Raw genomic sequence first — 25991 nt, 5'->3', positions numbered from 1 at the left:
AGCTAGTATTATTATATTATAATCTTACATTGATTTATTATAATCATATGATTAATGACTGTCTTTCAACTATAAACCCCATGAACATATGGACTGTTGTTTTTTTCACCATTGTATCCTCAGCATCAAAAGTACAGGTGGATAAGCATAGATAGTTTTAGGTGAATTATCTTATTTTTAAAAGATAGGGCATTTCTTGGGGTGCCTGGGTGGCTCAGTGGGTTAAAGCCTCTGCCTTCAGTTCAGGTCATGATCCCAGGGTCCTGGTATCAAGCCCTGCATTGGGTTCTCTGTTCAGCAGGGAGCCTGCTTCCGCCTCTCTCTTTCTATCTGCCTCTGAGCCTACTTGTGATCTCTGTCTGTCAAATAAATAAATAAAATCTTTTTATTTAAAAAATTAAAAGGTAGAACATTTTAAAAAGGACTTAGGGAATTCTTTTTTTTTTTTCTTAATTTAATTTTAGTTTTTTTTCAGTGTTCCAAAATCCAGTTTATGCACCACACCCCATGCTCCATACAATACATGCCCTCCATAATACCCACCACCAGGTTCACCCAACCCCCACCCTCTCCCCTCCAAAACCCTCAGTTTGTTTCTCAGAGTCCACAGTATCTCATGGTTTGTCTCCCTCTCCAATTTCCCCTGACTCACTTCTCCTCTCCATCTCACAATATCCTCCGTGTTATTCCTTATACTCTACAAGTAAGTGAAACCATATGATAATTGACTTTCTCTGCTTGACTTATTTCACTCAGCATAATCTCCTCCAGTCCCATCCATGTTGATACAAAAGTTGGGTATTCATCCTTTCTGATGGAGGCATAATACTCCATTATATATATGGACCAAATTTTTCTTTAGCTATTCATCTGTTGAAGGGCATCTTGGCTCTTTCCACAGTTTGGAGACTGTGGCCATTGCTGCTATGAACATTAGGGTATAGATGGCCCTTCTTTTCACTACCTCTGTATCTTTGGATAAATACCCAGTAGTGCAATTGCAGGGTCATAGGGTAGCTCTATTTTTAATTTCTTAAGGAATTTCCACACTGTTTTCCAAAGTGGTTGTACCAACTTGCATTCCCACCAACACTGTAAGGGGGTTCCCCTTACTCTACATCCTCTCCCATACTTGTTGTTTACTGTCTTGTTAATTTTGGCTATTCTAACTGGTGTAAGGTGGTATCTCAATGTGGTTTTTTATTTGAATCTGCCTGATGGCTAATGATGGTGAACATTTTTTCATGTGTCTGTTAGCCGTTTGTATGTCTTCTTTGGAGAAGTGTCTGTTCATGTCTTCTGCCCATTTTTCGACATGATTATCTGTTCTGTGTGTGTTGAGTTTGAGGAGTTCTTTATAGATCTTGGATATCAGCCCTTTTTCTGTAGTGTCATTTGCAAATATCTTCTCCCATTCCATGGGTTGCCTCTTTGTTGAGTTGACTGTTTTCTTTGATGTGCAGAAGCTTTTAATCTTGATGAAGTCCCAAAAGTTCATTTTCGCTTTTGTTTCCTTTGCCTTTGGAGACACACCTTGAAAGAAGTTGCTGTGGTCAATGTCGAAGAGGTTACTGCCTATGTTCTCCTCTAGGATTTTGATAGATTCCTGCCTCACATTGAGATCTGTTATCCATTTCAAGTTTATCTTTGTGTATGCTGTGAGAGAGGTCCAGTTTCATTCTTTTACACATAGCTGTCCAATTTTCCCAGCACCATTTATTGAAGAAACTGTCTTTTTTCCACTATATGTTTTTTCCTGCTTTGTCGAAGATTATGTGATCATCCATAGAGTTGCAGGTCCATGTCTGGGCTCTCTACTCTGGAACTTAGGGAATTCTTATAACTTAGGGAAATGTCTCCTGCTTCTTAAATACCTGTGTATGCCATCAGAATATGCCTGTTTTCTTACTAAAATCTCCATTTCTCAGTAAATCTCTGATTAGCAGCATTGACGAGGGAAAGGATGGAAATTGTACTGTTGTGCTTTGAGAGGGAGATTTTAAGGGAAAGAAGGATGGGTAATGTCCAAAAAAAAAAAAAAAAGATTTGACTCTGCCTCTCCCCAGTTCTTATCTATCCTCTGTATTTGAGGAAAGGGGTGTGGGGAAAGGAGAGTTTAGGAAAACAACACAAAGAAATATTAACAAACCAATTAATAGACAACAAACTAGAAGCTATTTGTTATCCAAGGAATTAATAGTGTTCCTAAAAATGTTTTATTTGAATCTAAATATATCTAAATAAGGGATGCAATTTTAATGGTAAACATGTTGAGAAATAATCTATTGAGTACTGATTTACCACATTCTGACAATTTTTTTCAGTTTTATTGAGTTATAATTTACTAATTTTACTTGTGCTTTTCTGGATCCACTTCTCTTACCTTTATCACAGTTAATCAGCAATTAGTTATACTGTAACCATTAACAATGAAAAATTGATGGGGACAGGAACTGGTTTGATATAAGTGAAACTTTCCTTGGGAATTGTCTTTTCCTTTTTTATCTTTAATGTTGAGAATTTTCAGTTGCATCTTGGTAAGAAATTATAGGATATTCTAATTAATAGTCTAGGTGCTTAAATTATTACCAGTAAATGTCTCATTCTTGTGAAAGAATTTGGACTTTAGAATTATAATCATGTTATTTGGCCACTTCAGCCTGTGGTCCTATTTAATGTGAAACATTTAAGCATATAGCTGTATGTCATAATAACTGCATTTTAAGAACTACTATATTCTACCCCCAAAATGCACAGATCAGAAGTGTATGACTCCATGAATATTTACGAAATGAACACACTCAAGTATCCAGCACCAAAATCAGGAAACAGTATGACCTTTATCTCAGAAGTCATCCTTTGAAAGGCAACCATAATCCACACTTGTGATACAATAGATTACTGTAATGTGCTCTTTGCTATCCAGTTTTCATCTTTGAAGTTGAGGCAGCCACGTTAATCCAGAGTTGTTATTCATTCATTCTGATGGTCTAATAATATTTGCTTAAATGAGTCTCCTGCTATTCATCTTCATCTACTTCATTGTGATGTAGTCCTTCATCTACTTCATTGTGATTCTGATTAGGTTGTTTTTATTTGAGTAGCACTGCTATATTCTTATAAATGTCTTTGTTGAACATATGCATACATCTCTGTAGGGTTATACTTAGGAGTGGAATTGTTAGGCCATAAATTATGCATATGTCCTGCCTTAGTGGATACTTCTAAATAGTTGCCCAGAATAGTCCTACTAATCTATAGTCCTGTTAGCATAATGATTTCCAGTTGTCCCACATCCTCAGTAGGACTTGAAATTGTCTCATTTCTTCTGAAGTTATCTATAAATGGTCTGTGCCATGCAAATTTATCTAACCTTCATAAATAAACTTTCTAAACTTATAAAAATAACATGCTTCACATGTATACATCTGTTACCCTGACTTGGGTTTACATTCTAGAGGGTAGGGACCATGTATTAGGTACTTCATTGTCCTGGAGTGGACTTACATGGCAAGCACTCGATGAACTTTTGTTAAGGTGGATCTTAAGGCTGTATATCGATCCATTAAAAGAATAGATACAGTAAGAAAGAAGCAGTTGAAGAACAATACAAATATGTTCTGTTGAATGAGACAGAAATTAAAGAGGCATCCTTTCTAAATTTTGATAAATTTTACTTTCCATTTATGTATTCATCCATTCATCTTCATGTTAGTGCTGAAAAAAAATCAGTGGTTCCTACTGTTCACATGTTTTATTTAATTGCTTCCTCTCTCCACTCTACATTGTAAATAGATAATTAAAAATTATATTTCCCCTGATGGTGAGCCTAACTACATTTCTTCAGGAAGGTGGTTTGTTTTTGACATGAGCTAAGTTTTTTCTCTCTTGACCCACCCATACCATAAGTGAAAAGAAATGACACATCCAATATCTGTCTCTTCCTTATAGTTTCAACAAATATAACCAGCCAATGTGCCTTTTAGATGTATTTATGTGTCTAAGGACATAAAGAAAGTCCAGTTCCAATTTTCTTTTACCGAACTGCTTTCAAAATAAGCAAATAAACCTAAGGAAGAATAATAACTCTCCCAATGGCTTGATGGAATTTAATAGTAACAGTTCTTACCTCCCTGAAAAGAAGAGATTTCTATAGAAATGATAATCAACCTCCTGTGAGTATATGGAGCTCATAAAACCGGAAGAGTTTCTAAAGGTCAGCAAGCATTGAAAGTTTTGTCCTGGGGATAAATTTCTAAATAACCCTGAGGAGAAAAGAAAGGGAGGGAAAGAAAAAAGTTCAACTTGATGAAAGTAAAATGTGCAAACTTAACAGTTTTTGGATTATCATTTAATTACAGCCATCAATCACCTCACGTCTACTTTCTCCCAGTACCCAAGACATTCAGGCAAAAGCCACACAGCCTGACCAACAGAGAATGCATAGCCCATTCAAAATCCAAAGCCTAGGAAATAATATTTAAAGAATTGCCCTGTAGGAGATCTTGGGAAATTGCCTGAAACCTGGAGAATGGAATCCATCTTTCAAAAAAAAAAATACTGGGAAAACCCAAGAGTAAACCTATCCTTTTAATTAACAAGATAAACACCATTGCTTCCCCTGTGTACCAGTTTAGAGATGTTTCGGTTGGTGATCATTTTCAAAGAGCTTTGCTTTCCAAATCATTTTATTTTCATTCATATTTTTACTAATGCGTGGAACTGGTCTGCAGTAAGTAATTTTATGAACATGATTTTATATTCTTTTAAAATGCAGACCATTTGAAGTTGAGCTTTTAGAAATACATTTGCTGCATTAATTGGTGCTAGAGGATGCCAGCAAATGTCTTTATGGACAGCTGTTATTTTTAGGGCTTAAAGTGTTGTAATTTCTTCTTATTGAGGGGTTCATACTGACTGTTCCTAAATTCTCTATTGAACAAATTAAATAGCGTTAGGCTTTTTAAGCACCAATGTGATCAGAAAAATGTTTCAACCATGGTAATCCTCTTGTCCTGCTGTATTTATCTCTCACCAGATACCTAAACGCTTCCCTCCTCTTCTCAGGCAGATAATTACATAGGGGTTGGAACCAAAGAAAAGAGTTGAGCTGGTGCTGAGCAGTGGATATAAAAAGAAGTGTCACCCTAGTGGAAGTAAATAGACTCTGAGACCATAATCTCTGCCCTTATTTACTCTTGAAGCCATAAATGCCCAGGGGAAATCTTGTCGTTTATTTAGCTACAGGAATCTATGTGTGCAGCCACGTATGGTTTTTAACTTGTTTTTATTTCCATACATTCCATTATAGCAGTCTACAGTCTTGAACCTCCTTGGTCTTCTCTCTAAATATGGGTTTTATCCCAATGGTGCTGTTGGCTACAGCCTTCAGGAATTCTTCCCATTTTCAAAATGACATTGTGTTCACTACCTGTTTTTTTCCAACAGAGTTCATCTGGTGATTTAATGATCAGAAACATTCAGCTGAAACACAGTGGAAAATATGTGTGTATGGTGCAGACGGGGGTGGACAGTGTTTCATCTGCCGCCGACCTCATAGTAAGAGGTAGACATTAATGCCTCAGTGATTTTTGTTGTTGTTTTGTTTTGTTTCGTTTAATTTTCTTTTTTAATCTCATATCTTAACTGATCATTCCTTACTGGAGGAAAAACCATGAGACCGCATATGAACATGTGAGTTGTATTATTGATTTGATTCCCTCCCCCCAAATAGACCAGAGACTATGATGATAAGGATGGGTGCTAATTCAACGAAATAAATATCTCAACTCTGCCCTGCGAATAGCTCTCACTGTAATCAGCATTTCACAGGTGCTGCCAAGCTGATGTGTTTTTGAGCATGTCATTAATGCAGCAGTAGTGTTTAATATGAAAGAGAATAGTGATAATGTGTATATGACAACTTCCAAAAACCTGAGATCATCCAGAATGCCTGAGAGAATTTGCCAATCTGAGGCACTGTCCAAGGTACTGATTTGCTACTGGGCTGAAAATGAACAGAGTGCGTGATAAACTAAAACAGCTCTGGAAAGCAAACTGGAAACTACAGAGGTGCACTGGTAGATTAAAGGAAAAGACATCATGCCAAAAGTAAATGATGTTGTATTTGGAAGGGTGCAGAAATCCTCAAAAAGTGGGCATCATTTGCAACCCTAGAATACTATGATTTTGATATTACTGACTCCTGTTCAGATGGAATATCTAACAGCAGAAATGTCCAAAGGAAAATGCAGTAGTTGTATTGCCAGGAAAATACCCTTTTTCGCTAAGTACTTTTGAAATTAGGATCCGTCGTCGGTATTACATTGATCATGTGACATTCTTCACTTGGGTAGAAGATGATATTATGGAATTGCTGCCCACTTTTGCATTTTTGCCTTTCTTAGGTTCACCTGGGCCACCAGAAAACGTGAAGGTAGATGAAATTACAGATACCACAGCCCAACTCTCTTGGAAAGAAGGTACAGATAACCATAGCCCAGTTATATCCTATTCTGTTCAGGCAAGGACACCTTTCTCCGTGGGTTGGCAAACTGCCACAACAGGTAAACAGAAAGAGTCAAATGCCATTGGTACCTATAAATGGGTTTTAAACCAGTGCTAAGACCTGCAGAATGTCACTTCTCTGACATATTCCTTTTCAGTGCCTGAGATTATTGATGGGAAAACACACACCGCTACAGTCGTCGAGTTAAATCCATGGGTGGAATACGAATTTCGGGTTGTAGCCAGTAACAAAATCGGAGGTGGAGAACCCAGTTTACCCTCAGAAAAAGTAAGAACTGAAGAGGCAGGTTAGTGTTTTTGTTTTCTGAGTAAAATAGGTTACTAGGTTTTCCTGGGTGTGTATTTCCATTTCTCTCAGACTTGGCCTCCAGGCCAGCAGGGGATTAACCTCAATAATCCATTGTTGCAATTATCTGACCTACCTAATAGCAGAACTGGCCATATGGCATTTGTCAAAAGACACTCTTGTAAGTGATTCTGATGTAATGTGACATTTCCAAAAGTTCAGTCCATCATCAGCATTCATTAGTGCATGTTGAGTGAATATATTTTTGTCACTTAAGGTTATAATTACTATCTGACATAGTCACCCTGTTAACAGGGGAAATGCTGTTTTCGTTTATAACAAGCATTGACAAATTGGTAGGATAATGACATTTGGGAGTTCTGCTGCTAGGAAATCTCATTTTACCACCACGCTCCATGAATGAGCTCAAGCGACTGATGATCAGGAATATTTTGACCCCTCAACTATTAGATTAAGAGAGAATCATTGTTAAAATGTTATGTTTTGGGTGACTATTAATATTAACTTTAAGACTATTTTTATAACTCTAAAAATACCCTAACATTGAAATTGAAACTTAGGTAGTGTCCATAGTATCAGATTCCTGAGGCCTCTGAGAGGATCTATATAGACTTTCCTTTTCAGAATCTGTAATATTAATTAATGTTGATTAAAATGATGTTTGAAGTATAGCTAGTATGTCACTTTAGGAACTGAGCCAAAATAGAAGTCATGGAATATGTTTCAGTAATTTTAATGATGCTTTTTCACTCAGGACAATGCATGTGATATTTATGGCAGGAATTATGAGGAATAGGAGAACCATGCCAATCTTTGTAGTCCCTTTGTTTATTCATACAACACATACTTATGGAGTATCTACTGTGTGATCAGCACTTTCTAGATATGGTGGCTATAGCTCTGAACAAAGACACGCCTTCAGGAACTTCTGTTCTAGTTGTGTCATGGAAATTACTAAACATAAAGTTCTTCGTGTAAATAGGGAATCTGATACCCATGTGAGGTATATAAACAATACCTCATAACAAGATTTGAGGATTTGAGTCTAGGTCCTTTTTTTTTTTTTTAAGTAAAGTCAATGTTGATACAGCAATTATATCTGTAATATGGAAGAGTCACAAATGAAACGTTCATGCCAGGTTCATTTACCATCATCCCCATGGAATCACTTTCCCTTGTTGTATTGACCTCTATCCTGAGTCATTTTTTTCTTATTGTTTGAGGTGTTGCGGATCTATGAAAATTTCATGTAAATATAAATTACTTGATGATCTCCTCAAAGATAAATATGCATTTATGGATATTGTGTGTATGTCTCCCATGATCCAGATACACACACACACGTACATATGTATAATGTGCCAGTGATCCAATTACTTCAAATATTAGAAATAAGCAACATTGAATCAAATGCAAATAGGGTTTTATCTCTGTCTCTCTCACCTACACAGTTCCAGAAGTGCCTCCTTCAGAAGTCAGTGGAGGAGGTGGAAGCCGGTCTGAGCTGGTGATAACTTGGGATGTAAGTGTCTGGACAGCAGCCTCCCCGTCAAGGGTTTGCTCTTCCCATCACAGCCCCTGGTGGTGCTGGTAGTGAGCCTTAGTACTAGTAGCTCACCCTATGCTAATCACTTTTTCTAGAACAGATTTGGTTTTTGTTGGTTTTTTTTTTTTTTTTTATTTCACTCTTGCAACATTTTATAGATGAAAACACTAAGGCATAGAGAATATTAAATAATTTGCCCAAGGTCATTTGGCTGGTAAACATGGGGTTGAGAGTCAAGTCCTGGCTGTTTGCTCTCAAGCTGTCCTCACGGCTTTCCACGCAGCTGTAACCCCACTGATGATGTTCACCCACTGATTCCAGCAGGTGCTTGCTTCCTGGCCATGCTCTCAGCTCTTGCTTTATGTTGTAATTAGGAAAAAATGTAATTAGCACATTTAAAGTCAGAAAGCATGAGAATCGGCTGTGTTATTTGAAGATGTTGATGGAAAAATAGAAAGTTAAAAGATCATGAAGGAGTGTCAGTAGGAATTGTTGACATGATCTAAATACAGCTTTGACCTTAATACATTATTTTTACTTTCTTTTTTTAATACAGTTTAGTCCTTTGTACTTAATCATCATATCAATAGGTAATTTTTTTTCCATAAAGTCAACGTTCTGGATTAGATGATTTTTATTTGACTCAAGTGATGAGGTATATTCAACTGAAAGTATATCTTATGATACAGAACTCAGATTGAAGCTACAGGGTGCTTAAAAAAATCTGAATAACTTTAGAACTAAATTCCAACTGGTTATCTGGATGGCTATGAAAAAGTGGCATATGTCTCTTTAAAGCACCTGACTGTGCCACTGACCTTTTTCTCCTTTTTTCACAGAACCTCTTAATACAATGTCAATTATTATTTGATGGGTTTTGCAAAAGAATAAGGATTAGAATGCATTTATTTTTGCCTGGCCCTCATGTGTAAGGGTGAATTTAATATGTCTTTCCTTTGTAGCCAGTCCCTGAAGAACTACAGAATGGTGAAGGTTTTGGTTATGTTGTTGCCTTCCGCCCTCTTGGAGTTACTAACTGGATCCAGACAGTGGTCACATCTCCTGATACCCCAAGATATGTCTTTAGGAATGAAAGCATCATGCCATTTTCACTGTATGAAGTTAAAGTGGGTGTTTATAATAACAAAGGTGAAGGACCATTTAGCCCGGTGACAACCGTGTTCTCTGCCGAAGAAGGTATGGAGACTGTGTGGTTTGTGTTTTCAGTAAACCTAGCAAATGCTTTGTGACTTCAGATAAATTTCTTCCAAAGAATAATGACTGAAGCCACAGTTAGATTCACAGTCCAGGTAATAAACATCAACCAAGCCGACTTGAAGTACGAGGCTCAATAGCTAGTCAGAGGATGTAACTCTTGGTTAAAATCTGTGGAAGATGAGTACATTTTGAGCTCCAGCTTGTGAAACAGGGCACAACGCAGCTTTCCACAGCCTTCTTCTTTGGGGGATAAGATTAGGATACTCTCTTCAAAGTGCTCCAGTCTCAATTCTTATGGTGTTTCCTATGACCTGAGAATGGGACGTTAGCAGAATGGAGAAGGAGGCCTAAAGTATGACATGGCGAGGTGTGCAATGTTCAGGCTTAAAGATGTGAAACACTGGCTCCAGCTAGTGTAGATTCATACATACTCCACTCTGGACTCATGCTGTCTCTCTGCCTTTCCTTAAACTTGCCCCAACTATGGTATCTCCTTAGAAAATATGATTATTAGGAGAATCATATGAAATTGCCATTTTATTAGGAAAAAAAGCAGCTGAATATTGGCTATCACATGGGGTTCTACTTAATAAGAATGATAGGAGCTCTCATATATTGATGCTTACCATTGCCAGACTTTACCTAATTTGGGTTTTCTAAGGAGGAATTACCTGTGGGTACTATCATTATAGCCCATGTATACATAAGAAAATGGAATTTTAATGAAGGAAATGAATAAACTAGCCATACTCCATACAGACTTACCAAACAAGTATTTTAATCAAGAGCCTTTGCTCTGAACCATTCTGAACTCATGAAAGGTGACTTTGCAGTGTCTTCTCTACCCCAAGACCCTGCAGTAAATTGCAGAAGGCGGTCCACAGTTGTTATGTCTAAAATAATAAGAAGACTTCGTTTTTTAATACCACATATTCTTATCCTCTCTTTTTTATGGAGTTCTGAGAGAAAAACAAACAAGTAGTATTAAAAAACTTTGCAAAAAATAAGAGCCTTTATAGTCATAGCCAGACCCCATTTCCAAGACTAGCCAAGGATTTTCCTTGTAAGGGCAACAGTCTGAGGAAGGATGAAAGTTAACCAGGGAGTTTTCAAGCACTGCCTACCCTGTGCATTCTGGACGGGGAGGGCTGAAGGTTGGAAGGAGGGACAATCAGAGCCTGTTACCCTCCCCCCCCCCTGCACTTTCCTCCTCCTGTTATTATTCTTGCCACCACTAATGAGTTAAATAAAGGTCTTTCTGTTCCAAACATCAGATAGAGATTTGACTTTTCTATGAAAAAGTGAAGGATTTGTTGGATACTATGACTTACTGAATCAAAAGAAGATTTAAACAGCATACCTCATAAAGATCATTAATAAGAAAAGCTGTGGAGCCTCAGAAACCCTCTAGCTCTCTAGGGTGCCAGGACTGGATTGACTGGCCTCAAGTACTCCTCATCTGTCCAAACCAAGTTTCGAATTATCAGGACAGAAAATCTAATAGGCCCTTCCTTGGACCAAGATTGTGCCTCACTATCAATCAATACAGCCCAGAAGAAGGATGATTTAACACAGAAATGGATATTGGGAGAGGGGAAGTCCCTACTCAGATCTGTGCTGTGAGACAGGAGAATGACTATGAGCCCCTCAAGCTAAGAGTTTTTTATTACAGAGGGATATTTGTTGTGTAATAAGTTCTGTGCATGTCTGTCTACTCCTTCAAAACAGTAAACGTCTGGAGATTGCTGTATCTCATTTAGTGTGCCCCTCCTGTGGGCCTTGGATACAGAAGACACTAACTAAATGCTTATTGAATAAATGAACTCTGTAGAGCATGACTTTGTTTGGCAAGACAAAATTAAACAAACAAACAGGCAGCATTTGTGTGCATTGGAATGCCCAAGCAAGAGCTGTGGGATGGAGGGGAAAGAAATAAGGAGCTGGTGGAGAGAACATAGAACATAAGGAAAGAAGGGAAGAAAAGATACCAAGAAAAAAGTGCAACAAGGAAAAAAGAGTTTTCTGCTGGGGTTTAGCAAGGAAAAGTCTATCTACTCCCAAAGCAGGGAAATAGATTAAGACATGGTTTATGTTTTCAAATGTTTTGATAAAGTGTTTTATTGGATTTTTGAATATGTTAAAGCGCCTTTTTAAAAATATGACCTTCAATAAATTTTTAAATTAACTACCAAAATAATCATTGTATTTCACTTTCTGTTGCCAAACAGAGCCTATAATAGCTCCATCTCAAGTATCTGCAAATAGCCTATCTTCCTCAGAAATTGAAGTCTCATGGAATACCATTCCTTGGAAGTTAAGTAATGGACATTTGCTTGGCTATGAGGTAATTTCTTTTAAAACTAATAGACTGCCCCTTCGATTTCCACCCTCTCCCTTCTCCTCTCCATCTCCCCATGTCCTCCATGTATTTCTTTGTGCTCCACAAGTAAGTGAAACAATGTGATAATTGACTCTCTCTGTTTGACTTATTTCACTCAGCATAATATCCTCCAGTCCCGTCCATGTTGATGAAAATGTTGGGTATTCATCCTTTCTGATGGAGACATAATACTCCATTGTCTATATGGACCACATCTGAAGGGCATCTTAGCTCTTTCCACAGTTTGGAGACTGTGGCCATTGCTGCTATGAACATTGGGGTACAGATGGCCCTTCTTTTCACTACCTCTGTATTTTTGGGGTAAATGCCCAGTAGTGCAATTGCAAGGTCATAGAGTAGCTCTATTTTTAATTTCTTAAGGAATTTCCACACTGTTTTCCAAAGTGACTGCACCAACTCGCATTCCCACCAACAGTGTGAGAGGGTTCCCCTTTCTCCACATCCTCTCCAACACAAACCATGAGAGACTGTGGACTCTGAGAAACAAACTGAGGTTTGTTTGGGATGGGAGGTTGCATGAGCCTGGTGGTGGGTATTATGGAGGGCACGTATTGCATGGAGCACTGGGTGTGGTGCATAAATAATGAATTTTGGAACACTGAAAAAAATAAAATTAAATTAAAAATAAAAAAATAAATAAAACTAGTAGATTGTATATGTATGTTGCCATGGTACCTTGTCTCCTTCCATTTAAAATTCTTTTTAACAACGACATTTAAAGTCTGACTTCTGTTGAAATTCTACTAGCACATTGTCCCATGTAATTATTAGTGGTTATTGAGTTTAACTTAATAAGTTGAATGAAAATAACTTGGTATAGAAAGAAAAAACAGTGGAGCGGCTGGGTGGCACAATCAGTTGTACATCGGACTCTTGCTTTCGGCTTGGGTCATGTTCTTAGGGTGGTGGGATCAAGCTACAAGTCAGGATCCATTTTTAGCCTGGAGTCTGCTTGAGATTCTCTTTTTCCCTCTTCATCTGCCCCTCCGCTTTCTCTCTTTCAATATCTCTCTCTCTCTCAAAAATAATAAATCTTTAATTTAAAAAAAGAATATGGAAAGAAATCATATATCAGATGAGCCAAATCTTTTAGATGGATTGACTAAAAAATAAGAGTGATATTGAACTGTAATATTTAAGTTCAAAAGATATTTATGCCAATAGGAAATCATTTTCGTCCAGCTCTTTCTTTGTCTTACCTTCTTGGTGGCCTTGTTACATTGTACGATTCTCTGTTAGGCCCTCCAGAAAATAACTGTCTATAACTTAATTCTTGCCTTCAGTCTGTGACCTAATTCTTGCCTTTAACGAACTCTGTTTGGAGAAGTAAGATGAGAGATCTGAAACAGCATGGCACAAGACCAAATGTAATGACCATCAGAATAGGTAACAGAGGAAGTGTTTGGATGGTCAAGAGTAATGAGTAGTCTTAAAAGCTGTCATAGGTTTAATGGGATTTAAAGGAAAATAAGCAAAGAGAGAAGATGGAAAATTCCAGATTAAGCATGGCATGTTGGAGGACTAGAGGGAGTGGTGACCCACCTACTGAAGAAGGTTCCTATAGGAGGGATGACTGCAGATAGATACAGGAGAGCCAGGTCACATATGGCTTTGAATATTGAGAAGAACTGTTCTGACTTGGCCCCATGTTTAGTAGGGAACCATTAGAGCTGGAAGGAATTGAACTGAGAATTGGCAAGATAAAAACTAAGTCCTTTTTTTTTTTTTTTTTTAAGATTTATGTATGTATTCCCTATAGAGAGAGAGGATGCAAGCAGGGGAAGGTGCAAAGGGAGAGGAAGAGAGAATCTCTAGCAGCTCCTGCTGAACACAGAGCTCCATAGGACCCTGAGATCATCACCCAAGCCCAAATCAAGATTCTGACTTTTAACCCACTGAACCACCCAGGCAACCCAAAAGTAAAGTCTTATAAAGACCTCTGACAGTGATATTGTAAGAATCATAGTTCTGATTTCATCCCCACCCACAGCCATCTTTTTAAGGACCCTCCCTCATGCTTGTCACTCCTGATTCAGGGGCAGGCTCACACAGGACCATATACCCCTCCACTTGCCCACATAACCTCCAACTATGACACCGGGGTGGCCACCTGATCCATGGACAGTCAGGCGGAGCTAGTCAGATTCTTGTTTGATATGTTGAACTAAGCAATATAGAGATTGTAATTACTGAGTAAAATGCAGTGATATGTGGAATTTAGGACTCGGTTCAGGCTTCCCAAGTTAAGGCCATGGGCAAGTGGGACAAAGCTTGTCGCAGGTGAGAGGGAGCAGACAGACTCTGCTACAACTCCAATGAATGGAGGAGACAAGGACCCATGGAGCTGTAGGGACAGCAAGCAAAACAGAATAGCTCTTCGATAATTGTCCAGTTCTCAAGTAGACTCTCCGTATTCTTTTTCATAATGTCACCTTGCTCTCCTTTTCAGTAAACTCCCTTTATAATTGAATTGAGAGAGTTTTTGTTCCCGGTAACCAGACATTGACTTGAATAAATATCAGTGATAAAGCAGAGAAAAGAGGCTAGAGCAGCAGTGCTCCATGATGGCATGGTGGACGGCCTTCACCAGAATTACCTTAATTGTTGCTAAAGATGAACCCCCAGAGCCCTCCCTGGACTCACTGAACCCCAATATCTAGAAGTGGGTCTTGTCGATGTAGATTTTTAGTAGGTGTCCATAGGGAAATGTCTTCCTACACCTTCAATACAGGAAACACAGAAACTTGACCAGGGACAGAACTGCCTAGACATAAAGAAGTAAAATACCACGCAAACACCGCAAACTGCCTTGGACAGCTTCTGAAAGGAAGCCAAGACCATATAGTTGGAAAGTTCCTTTAATTCCATGACAGTGAATCTAAGAAGCAATCCCTACTTTCTCCCCAGTGATTAGAGAAATGGAATTGTGGGGGAAAGGTGAGTGGGATGGAGGGAGATGGAAAGGGAAGCAGTTCTGAGCTCAAAGCTGCATGGCATCTTGACTGCCACATGCCACTGGTTGTGCTGGAAAAGTCACATCAACTTTGTGAGCCTCGTTTTCCAGAATTTTTCCCAGAATTGGGCAGTAATTGACCTAATCTTATTAGGATTTGGGGAGTACTGAATGGTATTGGACACTTAACGTGCTTCTTGCAGTCTCTGGCTCATAATAGTAAACAGTCCCTAAGTGCAAGCCCTATCTCAAAAGAATTGCTGAAATATTAATTTATAGAATTCTCCCCAGTAAATATCCTCAAGCAGTTCTTCCACTCTAAGCTTCTTTGCCTCAAGAGAGTTTATGATAGTTGTCAAGAGGGGTTGCCTGCAAGAGCCCTTTCTCCCTAGGTTTGTTTGCAAAACTCAAGCCCTTAAAAAGTTAGTTCCATGTGTCCTGGAAGGTAAGAAGAAAGCAGATGCCACTGAGAAAAAAATAGAAGTGAAATTTCAGGTGACCTTGGTGGAAACAAAGATCTGATGCTTAACAAAATCTTGGGGGGCCCATACCTCTCTACCTGGCAGTCTCCATGTTGGTGGTAAGACCACAGGAGGGAACAGATCTATTTCGCACTTTCAGCAATGATCAATGATTTCCCATTCTCCAAGCATGGTCCGGGAACTAAAGGGATCAAATCAATGTAATATTAAGTTTTCTTGGCAAGGTTTTGGGAATGGGCGCCCCAGCAGTGACTGAGGTTGAATTTCCCATTAGCTGAGCAGGATATGAAACTCGGTGGTAAATCAAATTAACTTAAGGAAAATAAACAAACACATTTTGCATGCCTCAGACAATGGACGGAGATGCACATCGCCGTTAATAACCTTACCCTTCACAAACCACAAGACAGGATCATAATTCGAGAGCCAGTTGTAGTTTGTGAAATACTTAAGAGAAACAAGAGAATATACATAAATGGGCTTTGTGGTTTTCAAAGCACCACAGCCAAGGTAGCAGTTGCTGGCAATTTTTTGGCAGCATGGGGACAGATAGATGTTAATTTTGCTATACATAAATGTAAGCTGATAAGAATATTCTACAAGAAAGCTGAGTTATACCTCTTTTGTTTATGTCATGAAAAAGTGATTAAATGAAAGAGAAAACCAAAGAATACAAAAAGAGCCAGTGTAGAATCTTATTAAGTCCACACCATCTTAGAATTAGACAGACTTGCAGCCAACTCTACTAGGATAGAGGACGGGCTCCACCAGGGACCAGGAAATCTGCTTGTTTATTCACTGATGTACGCCAAGTGCCAGGAGTCCTATCTAGCACACAGGAGGCATGCAAAAAAATATGTGTTGATTGAATAAATGCAATTTTGACTCCACTATCTTGCTGCTGTGGCCTTGAGCAAGTTATTAAAGCTCTCCAAAGCTCAGTTAAAATAAAGATGATAATAGTAAATAACACACTGCATCATTAGAGAATAAAATGAGATAAAGCAGCTACTGTCAAAATGGCTGGAAGAGACTTGGGCTTTTCTCTGTTTTGAGCATTGGTCACTGGGATAATCTCTCTTTGGAAGGAAAAATTGGAAAAAGCAGTGAAGAAACAGAAAGACCTAGTATAATCCAAATGCATCATTCAATGCTGTTGTTTCTGTTGGTGCTGGTGTGTTGCCCTCGGGTTAGGAGGCAAAAAGATGAGAGAGGCAAAGAGAAAATGGGACTTACTTTGACATTATCTGTGGGTTGGGGTGCATATCAGCTTGCTGGTCTGTATAAAAGAGCCGCAGACCTAACATCCAAATGCAGCATGAATAAGGTGTTGAAGGGAAACAACTAGTGAAAATTTCTTTCCATGAATCATGGAACACTACATCACAAACTAATGCTGTTCTGTATGGTGACGAACATAACATAATAAAAAATAAATTAAAAAAATTTTTTCTTTCCCAAGTGCTTGTTAAATAAGAAGAGAAAGATAGGCTAATTTGGAGAATCTTAAGAAATATTTTATGTAATTACACGAAGATAAAAATATGTATTTTCTTAGGTTCAATCATGATTTAAACACTAACAGGGAAAAACAAATGACTTAGCGGAGTGGTTAATTACCAGTCGTGTGGCTAACTTTCTGGGTTGCAGTTTCCCCAATATGGCTTTAAAATTGTTAAAAGCTCCTGCTTTCCTCTCATCTCAGCGAGGGTTGATCATGTGCCACGTGGCATGCTGAGCCCACATCATCATTAGCATCCAGACTAATTTTCTTTCTGATTTGACCAAGTAGTAGTTGAGGAGCTCATTTCCCTGGGCTCCAATTTATTTCATCTGCTAAGCCGGAACACTCAGGCTCAGATCTTTTCTTGTGCCCTTTGGATAGGAACCCGAGATGCAGACATGATAAAGAAGTTGCAAAGGGTTGAAGTTCATGGGTAGCAGGTGCCGGAGGAACAAAAGCTCCCAAGTTATAGCGTGATTTCTCCCATCAGTTTCTGAAAGCCATTATATGTCTTGAAAAATAAAACTGGAGAGAATAACCTTGATAAGTGATTGAAACAAATGTCTACAATTGTGAGATAATATAGATTAGCACTTTTGGGGGATACTTAGTGATTTTTTTAAATGCGTGGGAGAGGAGCAAAACAAAAAAAAAAAAAGTGTGCAACCTGCATGGCTATTAACCTCACTGATACCGGTTAAGTTTTAGAATATAAGTGAGGTTCCGTGGGGTGAGTTCTGGAGCCAATGACCAGGAAAGAATTCGTGAGACATCTTTGGTGCAAAATGGTAGTTTATTAAAGCAGGGGGACAGGACCCATTGGCAGAAAGAGCTGCTTCCTCCGGGGGTGTGAGGGGGGGCTTATAATATACTATGGGGTTGGCAAAGGTAAGGAAAAGGGAGAGTTTGAAAGAACTTTCATATGCTAAAGAGGACCCACAGGATACCTAAGGTCGTGCCATTTCAAGTTAAGGTTGTTTTTCCTTTTATTTAGTAAGGCATTAACAGTAAGGTATAGTTGGGAGATTCCTGGAGGAATGCCACATTCCTGCTATCATACATCCTTATCCGTGAACTTTAGGTTTAGAAGAAATTTAACTTTATTTACATTTCCCTTTGCCTCAGCCTCCCTCAATTTTATGGAGGGGAAGATGATGTTAGGGCTTCAGGAATGGAGTTAGGGATCTTTGGAAGTTAGGCTATTGATAAGAAAGCTTCTTCCTTGTAAATCACTAGGACATCTGTAAATTGAGGGAGACTCCAGTCTTGCAGGATTGTGATATCTACAAGTTAACTATTTTGTTTTTCCTTTAGGGCAGCCAGGAGTGCCTGAGGAGTGTCACCTATATGCCATCGGCGGGGCGGGGTTGGGGGAAATTGTGGCGTGTTGGCTTGTGGGCCTCTGCTTTGCCCTCAGCTTGCCTTCTGTTCCCTCATCAATACCTTTGTCCAGACTCCTGTTCTAAATAGCTGTAGAGAATGTGGTTGGTTGAAACATTTTAATTACAAAGGGAAAAGATGTCAAATATTTAAGTTATTTTTTGAGAGTGTGAAAATTCTACTGGAAAAAAAAAAAAGAAATGTACATTAAGTCTAATTCCATACTATCAAGCAAAGAATTAACTACTTCTAGAATTAATTCATTCTAGAATTAGTCAAATGTAACTTGGGAAAATTGGATAGAAACTATTGAGACACATTTAAACAAATAGGAAACAGGCAAAAATGAATTCAAGTGAATGAAATGCAGACTTTAGGCTCAGAGGAAGGATTGGTTATGCTAGAGAGAGCGGTCACTGTGTGTGAGCCAGAGTTGCTCAAAGGGAGCTCTGTATGTGTGGTGGTAGTGGTGCGTGTGTATGTGGCGGGGCGGTGGGGGGTATGTTTGAGCTATAACTGATATACAACATTATATTAGTTTCAGGTATACAACATAATGAGTTGATATTTGTATAAATTGTAAAATGATCATCACAGTAAGTCTAGTTAAGATCCATCAGCACACATAGTTACAAATTGTGTGTGTGTGTGTGTGTGATGAGAACTTTTAGGATCTCCCTTCACAATTACCATTGCTATGCATGAGATCCCCATGACTTTTATTTTATAACTGAAAGTTTGTGTTCTCTGTGTGTGTGTGTGTGTGTGTGTTCTTTGCTAGGGCAAAGGTAGTCCCTAGCAAACTGTGTCCCCGCATAGGGATGCAGGGGAATAAATATCATAGCCTCTCTCTTCCTACACTCCCATCTCCTCTCTTCTATTGGCCAAATCCAGAGAGAAGCCAGAGGGCCAAGGTCATGCAGCACATAGGTCAGCCCTTCAATGACTGAGAACCATGTAAGAAAGAACAGAAGATAGATCCACATTTGTCTTCCAAAACACTATTGAATGCATTTTTCCTGCCTTCTCTTTATCTAAATACATTTGAAGCTAAGTTGAAATATTAGCCTCTCTGAAAAATCTTTTAAGTATAAACAAAATTATTTTAGTCTACTAAAATAGTATTTCTGACTTAATACCTGTACTTAAATGGCTAAAGAAAGTGCCATTTTTCAATACATTCCTTTTATAAATTGCATTCTGTGTTAAGTTTTAATTAAGTGACATCTTATGTGCAATAATATTAAGGACTCCTTAGAGCAGGGACATTAGTTTTTGGAACAACCAAATTACTTGCAGAAACAGAGATAGCATTTTAAATCCTGACATTCCTCAAGTTTGTTTCTCTGTACTTATCCAGATAGAAATACATGGACCTGTGATATAATTTTATGGTTCTGAAGAAAAATAATTATATTATGTCATCAAGAAATTCAGAGTTCCAATGTTTCATAAATGCATAGAATATTAGGACTTGAGTACTTAGCTTAGTGAATAAAAGGAAAAAAATTCTTCCTTTCTACTATATCCACCCAACACTTCTTATACCAAATAATGTGGATTTTTTTTCCTCTACACTGACCAGTTCTCCTACACCTATTGGGCATCCTAAAATTGAGTTCAATTCTGACACCATAAACCTAGAGTTTGCTTCAGATACCACAGATTAAGGGCTAGTCCACAAGACTGCTGGTCCCCTACCTCCCCCCTCTGCGCCTCAACACCCTTCAGATGCCAGGCCTCCTATATTTATGATTGGCTATAAATCTGGAGTTCCCACAACCTCCTCCTTGAGTTTGAGATCTTGCTAGTACAGCTCACAAAACTCAGGAAAGTGCCTTACTTACTATTACATATTTATTATGAAGGATACAACTCAGGAACAGACAAATGGAAGAGAGACATAAGACGTGGTCTGTAGGAGGACACACACAGAGTTTTCATGCCCTCTCCAGGAGCTCTACCCTCCCAACACCTTAGTGAGTTCACCAGTCCAGAACCTTCAGTTCGGGCTTTTTATGGAGGCTTCACTGCAATCGTGATGGATTAAATCAATGATCGTTGGTTAACTGACACAATCTCTAGTCCCTGGTCAGGAGGTGGGGCTGAAATTCCCACCCTCTACTTATTATAAGGTTGGTTCCCCTGGCAACCAGCCCCCATTCTAAAGCTATCCAAGAGCCAGCAGCTACCAGATAGCTCATTAGCATTTAAAGGGAAATGTCTAGTGTTTGGGGATCTATGAATTTCTGTGGTGGAAAGGAAGGAGGCATTTTAGACTACATTTGTTAAGTCATTAAGAACTCAACAATACTGAGTGCTTAGTATATGCAGGCTTTGCTTTGATGGTAGAGCTATGGTGATTACCAAGACAGACAGCTGCCTCAGGTGTGTGACCAGAGCTTGGCATCTGCCCTTCCTGCTGTCTGCCATGCCAAGGAGTACAGCTGTCTCTCTTCACAGGTGCACAATCCATACTAGCAAATCAAGGCACAGTGATACACAGATATTCCAGAGGTTGAGCTACTCTCAGGTATATGGTGATGGAAAAATGTTGAGAGCCACAGTTATTCAGACCACCTGCTCCTCTGCAATGGATTTACCTTTTATTCTCTGCCCACCCCCTGCCCAACTCAGATTTTACCACTTGAAAATATGTGTCTTCAGTTCTGGAAAATTCTCAGACATGTTCTCTTTAACTGTTGCCTTTTCCTCCATCTCTCCTGCAGCTCTGGTTGGAACTTCTCATTTGATCTTCCATATCTCTTTGTTTTCATAATTTCTATTTTTTTCTCCATGTTGTAGATTTATTAATTCTCTTTTCTTTTTTAAATTTAATTTAATTTTACTTTTTGCAGTGTTCCAACATTCATTGTTTATGCACCACACCCGGTGCTCCATGCATTACGTGGCCTTCTTTAAGACCCACCACCAGGCTCACCCATCCCTCCACTCCCCTCCCCTCCAAAACCCTCAGTTTGTTTCCCAGAGTCCACAGTCTTTCATGGTTTGTCTCCCCTCCAATTTCCCCCAACTATTAATTCTCTTTTCAATCATGTAGTCGTTAGCTTAATTCTGTCACTGAGTATTTGTTAATACAGTATTTTTCTGATATTTTTCAAATCCATCCAGTTTTCTTTGCCTTTTTTTTTTAATCTTCTATTCTTGGCAAGATAGATTCAGTCCCTTCTTTAGTTAATTTGGACATTTTAAATATACTTATTTTGAGATCCACTTCAGATCAGTATCTTGTAGCTAGACTCCGAGCCTAGTCAGCTAACTTTCTTTCTTATTAGCAGGATTCTTTTTGTATTTTGTATTATTTTTCTCTGCTTGTCTTTAGTACATGCAACTTTCATGTTCTGTCATTGTTATAGTAACTCTTTCCCATCAAGTGTTATACAAATAAATATATATGTATATTTGTACATATATATATATATATATATATTCTCTATCTCTATATAGATATATATCTATAGATATATCTTTTTTTAATTGAAGTATAGTTAACAGACTGCACAATTATATTTGCAGAAGTTTTCCTTCAGTCTATATGGTTTTCTTTCTTCTTCCCTGCATTGTGATTGTGTCTATAAAATCTGAATTAGCATGGACTTACAGTCTGTTTTCTCAGGTATAGGACTTTTACCATTTAAATCCAAACACAACTGAGGGGAAAATTTGGTCTTTGTCTTTATTTCATTCTTGACTTTTCCCTCCTTTATTTTTCTTCATTTATTTATTTATTTATTTTACTTTTCCCTCCTTAGAAAAAAACTATCTACCCTTATTAAATATTTTTGAGCAAAATTTTAAAGGACATATTTTATTAACTACTCATAGAAAATTGGGAATATTAATGTACTGCTTTGGTTCTTTATGTTTGAGTTGTATGCATATTTATTCAATTTTGTAAGTAAAGCTATGTAAGGAGATTACATAATCAATTCCAATGAATATCACATTCCAATTTGGTACAAATTTTCTCTATGGTCTAAATATTTCTAATTCATGTCAGCAACTTAGATACAAAAATAAATCTCTCGTTCTGGTATATGGAGTACTTCAAAAGCATACTGCTATCATACTGCTTTTTATAAATAAATTTATAAGAAATATTCCTTATGCCTATTAAAAATTGTTTTTATTTCTCCTTTAAATCAGTCACCTGAGGTACACTTTCTTAGGCAACTTAAATTGAGGTAATTTGACATACCAGAAAAAGAATGGCCCATAAGCAGAGACCAGTGTGTATGACAGGACAACCCTGATTGAGTTACTTAACTCCTGAGGGCCTCTGATGTCCCATCTGTTAATTGAGGGTTTCAAGGGCTCATAATTATGTGATTTCTTTCCCCAATCTGTGGTATACCCAAGGCTGCAAGTTCCAGGCTGCCTGTAGCATGTTATTCTAATTACTGACTCTGTGTCATTCTTTGTTTATAATAAGCGGATAATGTTTTCAAGGGCAGGGAATGTGTCTTACCATTTTGGAGTCCGCTAAACCTAATATTACCTAGTGTTTACTGTTGTTGAATTTGGAATGTGTACCAGATTTTAGTATCCATTAACAGTTTAGGGGTGCCTGGATGGCTCAGTAGGTTTAGCACCTGCCTTCAGCTCTGGTCATGATCCCAGAGTCCTGGGATCAGGCCCCACATTGGGCTTCCTGCTCAGCGGGGAGCCTGCTTCTCCCTCTCCTCCCAGCTCCTGCTCTCTTCTGCTACCTCTCTCCCTCTGCCTCTCAAGTAAATAAATAAAATCTTTAAAAAAATAATTTTACTTGGCTGTGGCTTTATAAAAGACAATTTGTACGTTATCCTTAATTAATGAAAAAATTCTTTGTGATTTCCTATTATACTGTGTTCCCTAAGATATGTAGTTATTTTTTTTTTTTTTGCTAAAATATCATCAAGTTTCAGTGTTAATTCAGTGCTTTAAAGGTGTAGAAATTACATATGCAATTTAGTCCTGATCGTTTGGGTTCATATCCTTCTTTTGAGGTTTATATAAAAATTAATAACTTTTCCAAGAGTAATGCACATACACATATACATGGACACAGCATTTTACATGAATTTAAGGGGTCCTGTATGTAAATATAAATATGAATGTAAATATAAACACAAACATGTACATACATATTCACATATACACACATGCATATATATACATACACATACATACACATATGTAAGGAAAATATTGCCCTAGTACATTATTAGTGTGCTAACTTAGGATCGTTATTGAAAAATCTGATTTTTCTACTAATTTTTTTAACTAAAGAATTTCATAGTTACCCTTTTTTTTTCCCCAAAACACTGTAACTTCTAGTGTATTTTTCCCAGAGGGCTAAAGTTGGTTATCCTAAGTAGATCATAAACAAGCTTTGTTTGGATAACACAGTGACTTTAAAAAAATTGAGCCAACTGTAAATTTGGGCCATTTCACATTAAAATAAAGGTTTCTCCTTTTCTTAAAAACAAACAAGCAAAAGGGGCTCAGTCTGTCAATTTTCCAACTTGATTTCAGCTTATTCATGAACTCAGGGTCAGGGAATCGAGCCCTCCATTGGGTTCCATAGTCAGCAGTTTCCTCTCTCTCTCTCTGTCAAATAAATAAATAAATCTTAAAAAAATAAAAGACCTCTAACCACTGGATATTCCTTCCCTTGGTAGAGCCAAGTAGTAACTCCCTAAGATGGAACTTGGCTGTCTATTTTGCCACAGTCCCCTTAAGTGTCTACTGCCTTCATGACTGATGGCTAAGAATCAACTGCCATTTTCATTGTGCTCGAACATCTGTTGACTTCCACAAATTATAGAAATGGTCTTCTGTTTTCATATTTTGCTATCAAGAGAAGATAAATGAAAGTCAGTCAGAAAGGGCACACGTTGCAAGAAATATGGGAGAGAGCATATGCATTTCTTTATGAAAGCAAAAAAATATGTACCCAGTCTGCCTTACATATTTATGTTAAGTGTTTGGGCTCTGCTTTACACGATTAAATGGTGATATCCACTCTCAGCCTGAGGAATGCTTGTACTTTTCCTAAACAATTTGGTGGTCTTGTTGCTGTTGCTATTAGTGTTGGTTTTGCTTTGACTTTCTGGATAATCCGTTCTCTATAGCGCAGCACAGCAAAACTTGATAGCATGAATTGGAGGTGGGAAACATGTATTTTTATTGGATTTTTCATACCCCTTGTTTCTTTTTTTATTAAATATTCTCATTAAGCTTTTTTTATATGTTATCCTCCATATACATTTTTCTTTATATAACATCTCAGATCGTTTTGCACAACTCAGAATAATGAAGTACAAAGAAAACGTGTTAGCATAACTTAAATTTAACTGTGTTAACTGCTTTCCTCTTCTCTTCAGCAGCTCTGCATGCACAGGTGGCCTTGTTGACACCTGGCCATCACTGGAGGACAAACCATTGGCCAGCTGGCTTTTTGATAGTCTTTTCTCTGACAGTTTTCTTTCTTCCCAGAGGGCACCGCCACCATCCAGGCGAGGTGAAGCAGAGCTGCCAGCATTCCGGAGTTGAACTTGGACCTGGTTGGTTAGGGCCCGAGAAGGAGGAACAGCCTGCTCTATTAAATTTGCAGATTTCACCCTCATTTTCCTTTAGTAAGCTATAGTCTAGGGGTATTTAGCTCTCACTGTCTTTGACTTTATCTGGATTCTTTATCTGGTTTATTTTCTGTCTCCTCCCAAAGTCCCTTTTCTCCTCTGGCACAGAATCTAATGGGACCCCTAGCACATAGTAGGTCCTTAAAGAACATTTGCTGTGTAAATGATGAATATAAATACATTATAGTACCCATTTTCATGAAAACCACTTCGTGGAAGTGTTGTAGTGTTTGTGTCAATGTTTTCCGTCTTTTATGTTTTTCTGTCGACCAGGTGCGCTACTGGAATAATGGAGAAGAAGAATCATCAAGCAAAGTGAAAGTTCCAGGAAATGAGACATCAACCAGACTCCGCGGCTTGAAGAGTAATCTGGCCTATTACACAGCTGTGCGGGCTTACAACAGCGCTGGTGCTGGGCCCTTCAGCACCACAGTGAATGCAACCACAAAGAAAACTCGTACGTAGATTCAATTTTTTGAATGGCAAGGAAGTAGTTTATGGTAGCCTTCTTTCTCATTTAAAATTGGACAACCCAACGCAGTAAGCCCACTGAATGCTACAAATCCAATCCCAGACTGTTGTAAACTCAGACACACACATATCTTTGTCTTCCTGAGATCCCTGAATCTTTAGATAGAAAGATAGAACCCCCATGTGAAACCCCATGTGAAAATCAATATGTACCTTTTGAAAAACCTTATTGTGGGTTATTGAGTTGTCCATTTTTCTTTTAAAATGATAAGCCTGGTTTATTTTCATGGTTTTTTTTTTAGTTCCCTAAAACTTGAGGATTTCCAGTACACGTGAATAAGTTAAATTTCACACCAGAGAGTCAAGAGTGGTTTTCTTCTTCTTTTTCTTTCCTTTTGATGCCTTTTTGGCATTCAAAAGATGCCAGCATGCACTAAAAGATCACCATCAGAAGATGTTGGTGCACGTGAATATACTGATATTTTAAAAAATCTAACTGGAGATGTTAGTTGCCTTGAAAGCTGAGTCTTTGTTAGCTATGCTGATTCACAGGTAAATTC

General features: G+C 38.2%; 1 protein-coding gene across 1 annotated transcript in view; it reads left to right on the top strand.

The window, feature by feature from the left end:
• CNTN3 (contactin 3) overlaps window positions 1-25991 on the top strand; it is a 338845-nt gene that overhangs the window by 293225 nt on the left and 19629 nt on the right. Inside the window, exons 14-20 of the mRNA XM_059390166.1 lie at window positions 5449-5566; window positions 6408-6566; window positions 6666-6815; window positions 8287-8357; window positions 9344-9578; window positions 11828-11943; window positions 25234-25417. Of these exons, the coding sequence (XP_059246149.1) occupies window positions 5449-5566; window positions 6408-6566; window positions 6666-6815; window positions 8287-8357; window positions 9344-9578; window positions 11828-11943; window positions 25234-25417 (1033 nt within the window). The remainder of the gene's footprint in view (window positions 1-5448; window positions 5567-6407; window positions 6567-6665; window positions 6816-8286; window positions 8358-9343; window positions 9579-11827; window positions 11944-25233; window positions 25418-25991) is intronic.

The sequence above is a fragment of the Mustela nigripes genome, chromosome 2 (genome assembly GCF_022355385.1).
Source record: "Mustela nigripes isolate SB6536 chromosome 2, MUSNIG.SB6536, whole genome shotgun sequence".
Classification (NCBI taxonomy): domain Eukaryota; kingdom Metazoa; phylum Chordata; class Mammalia; order Carnivora; family Mustelidae; genus Mustela; species Mustela nigripes.
This window is presented reverse-complemented; position numbering and strand designations above follow the sequence as displayed.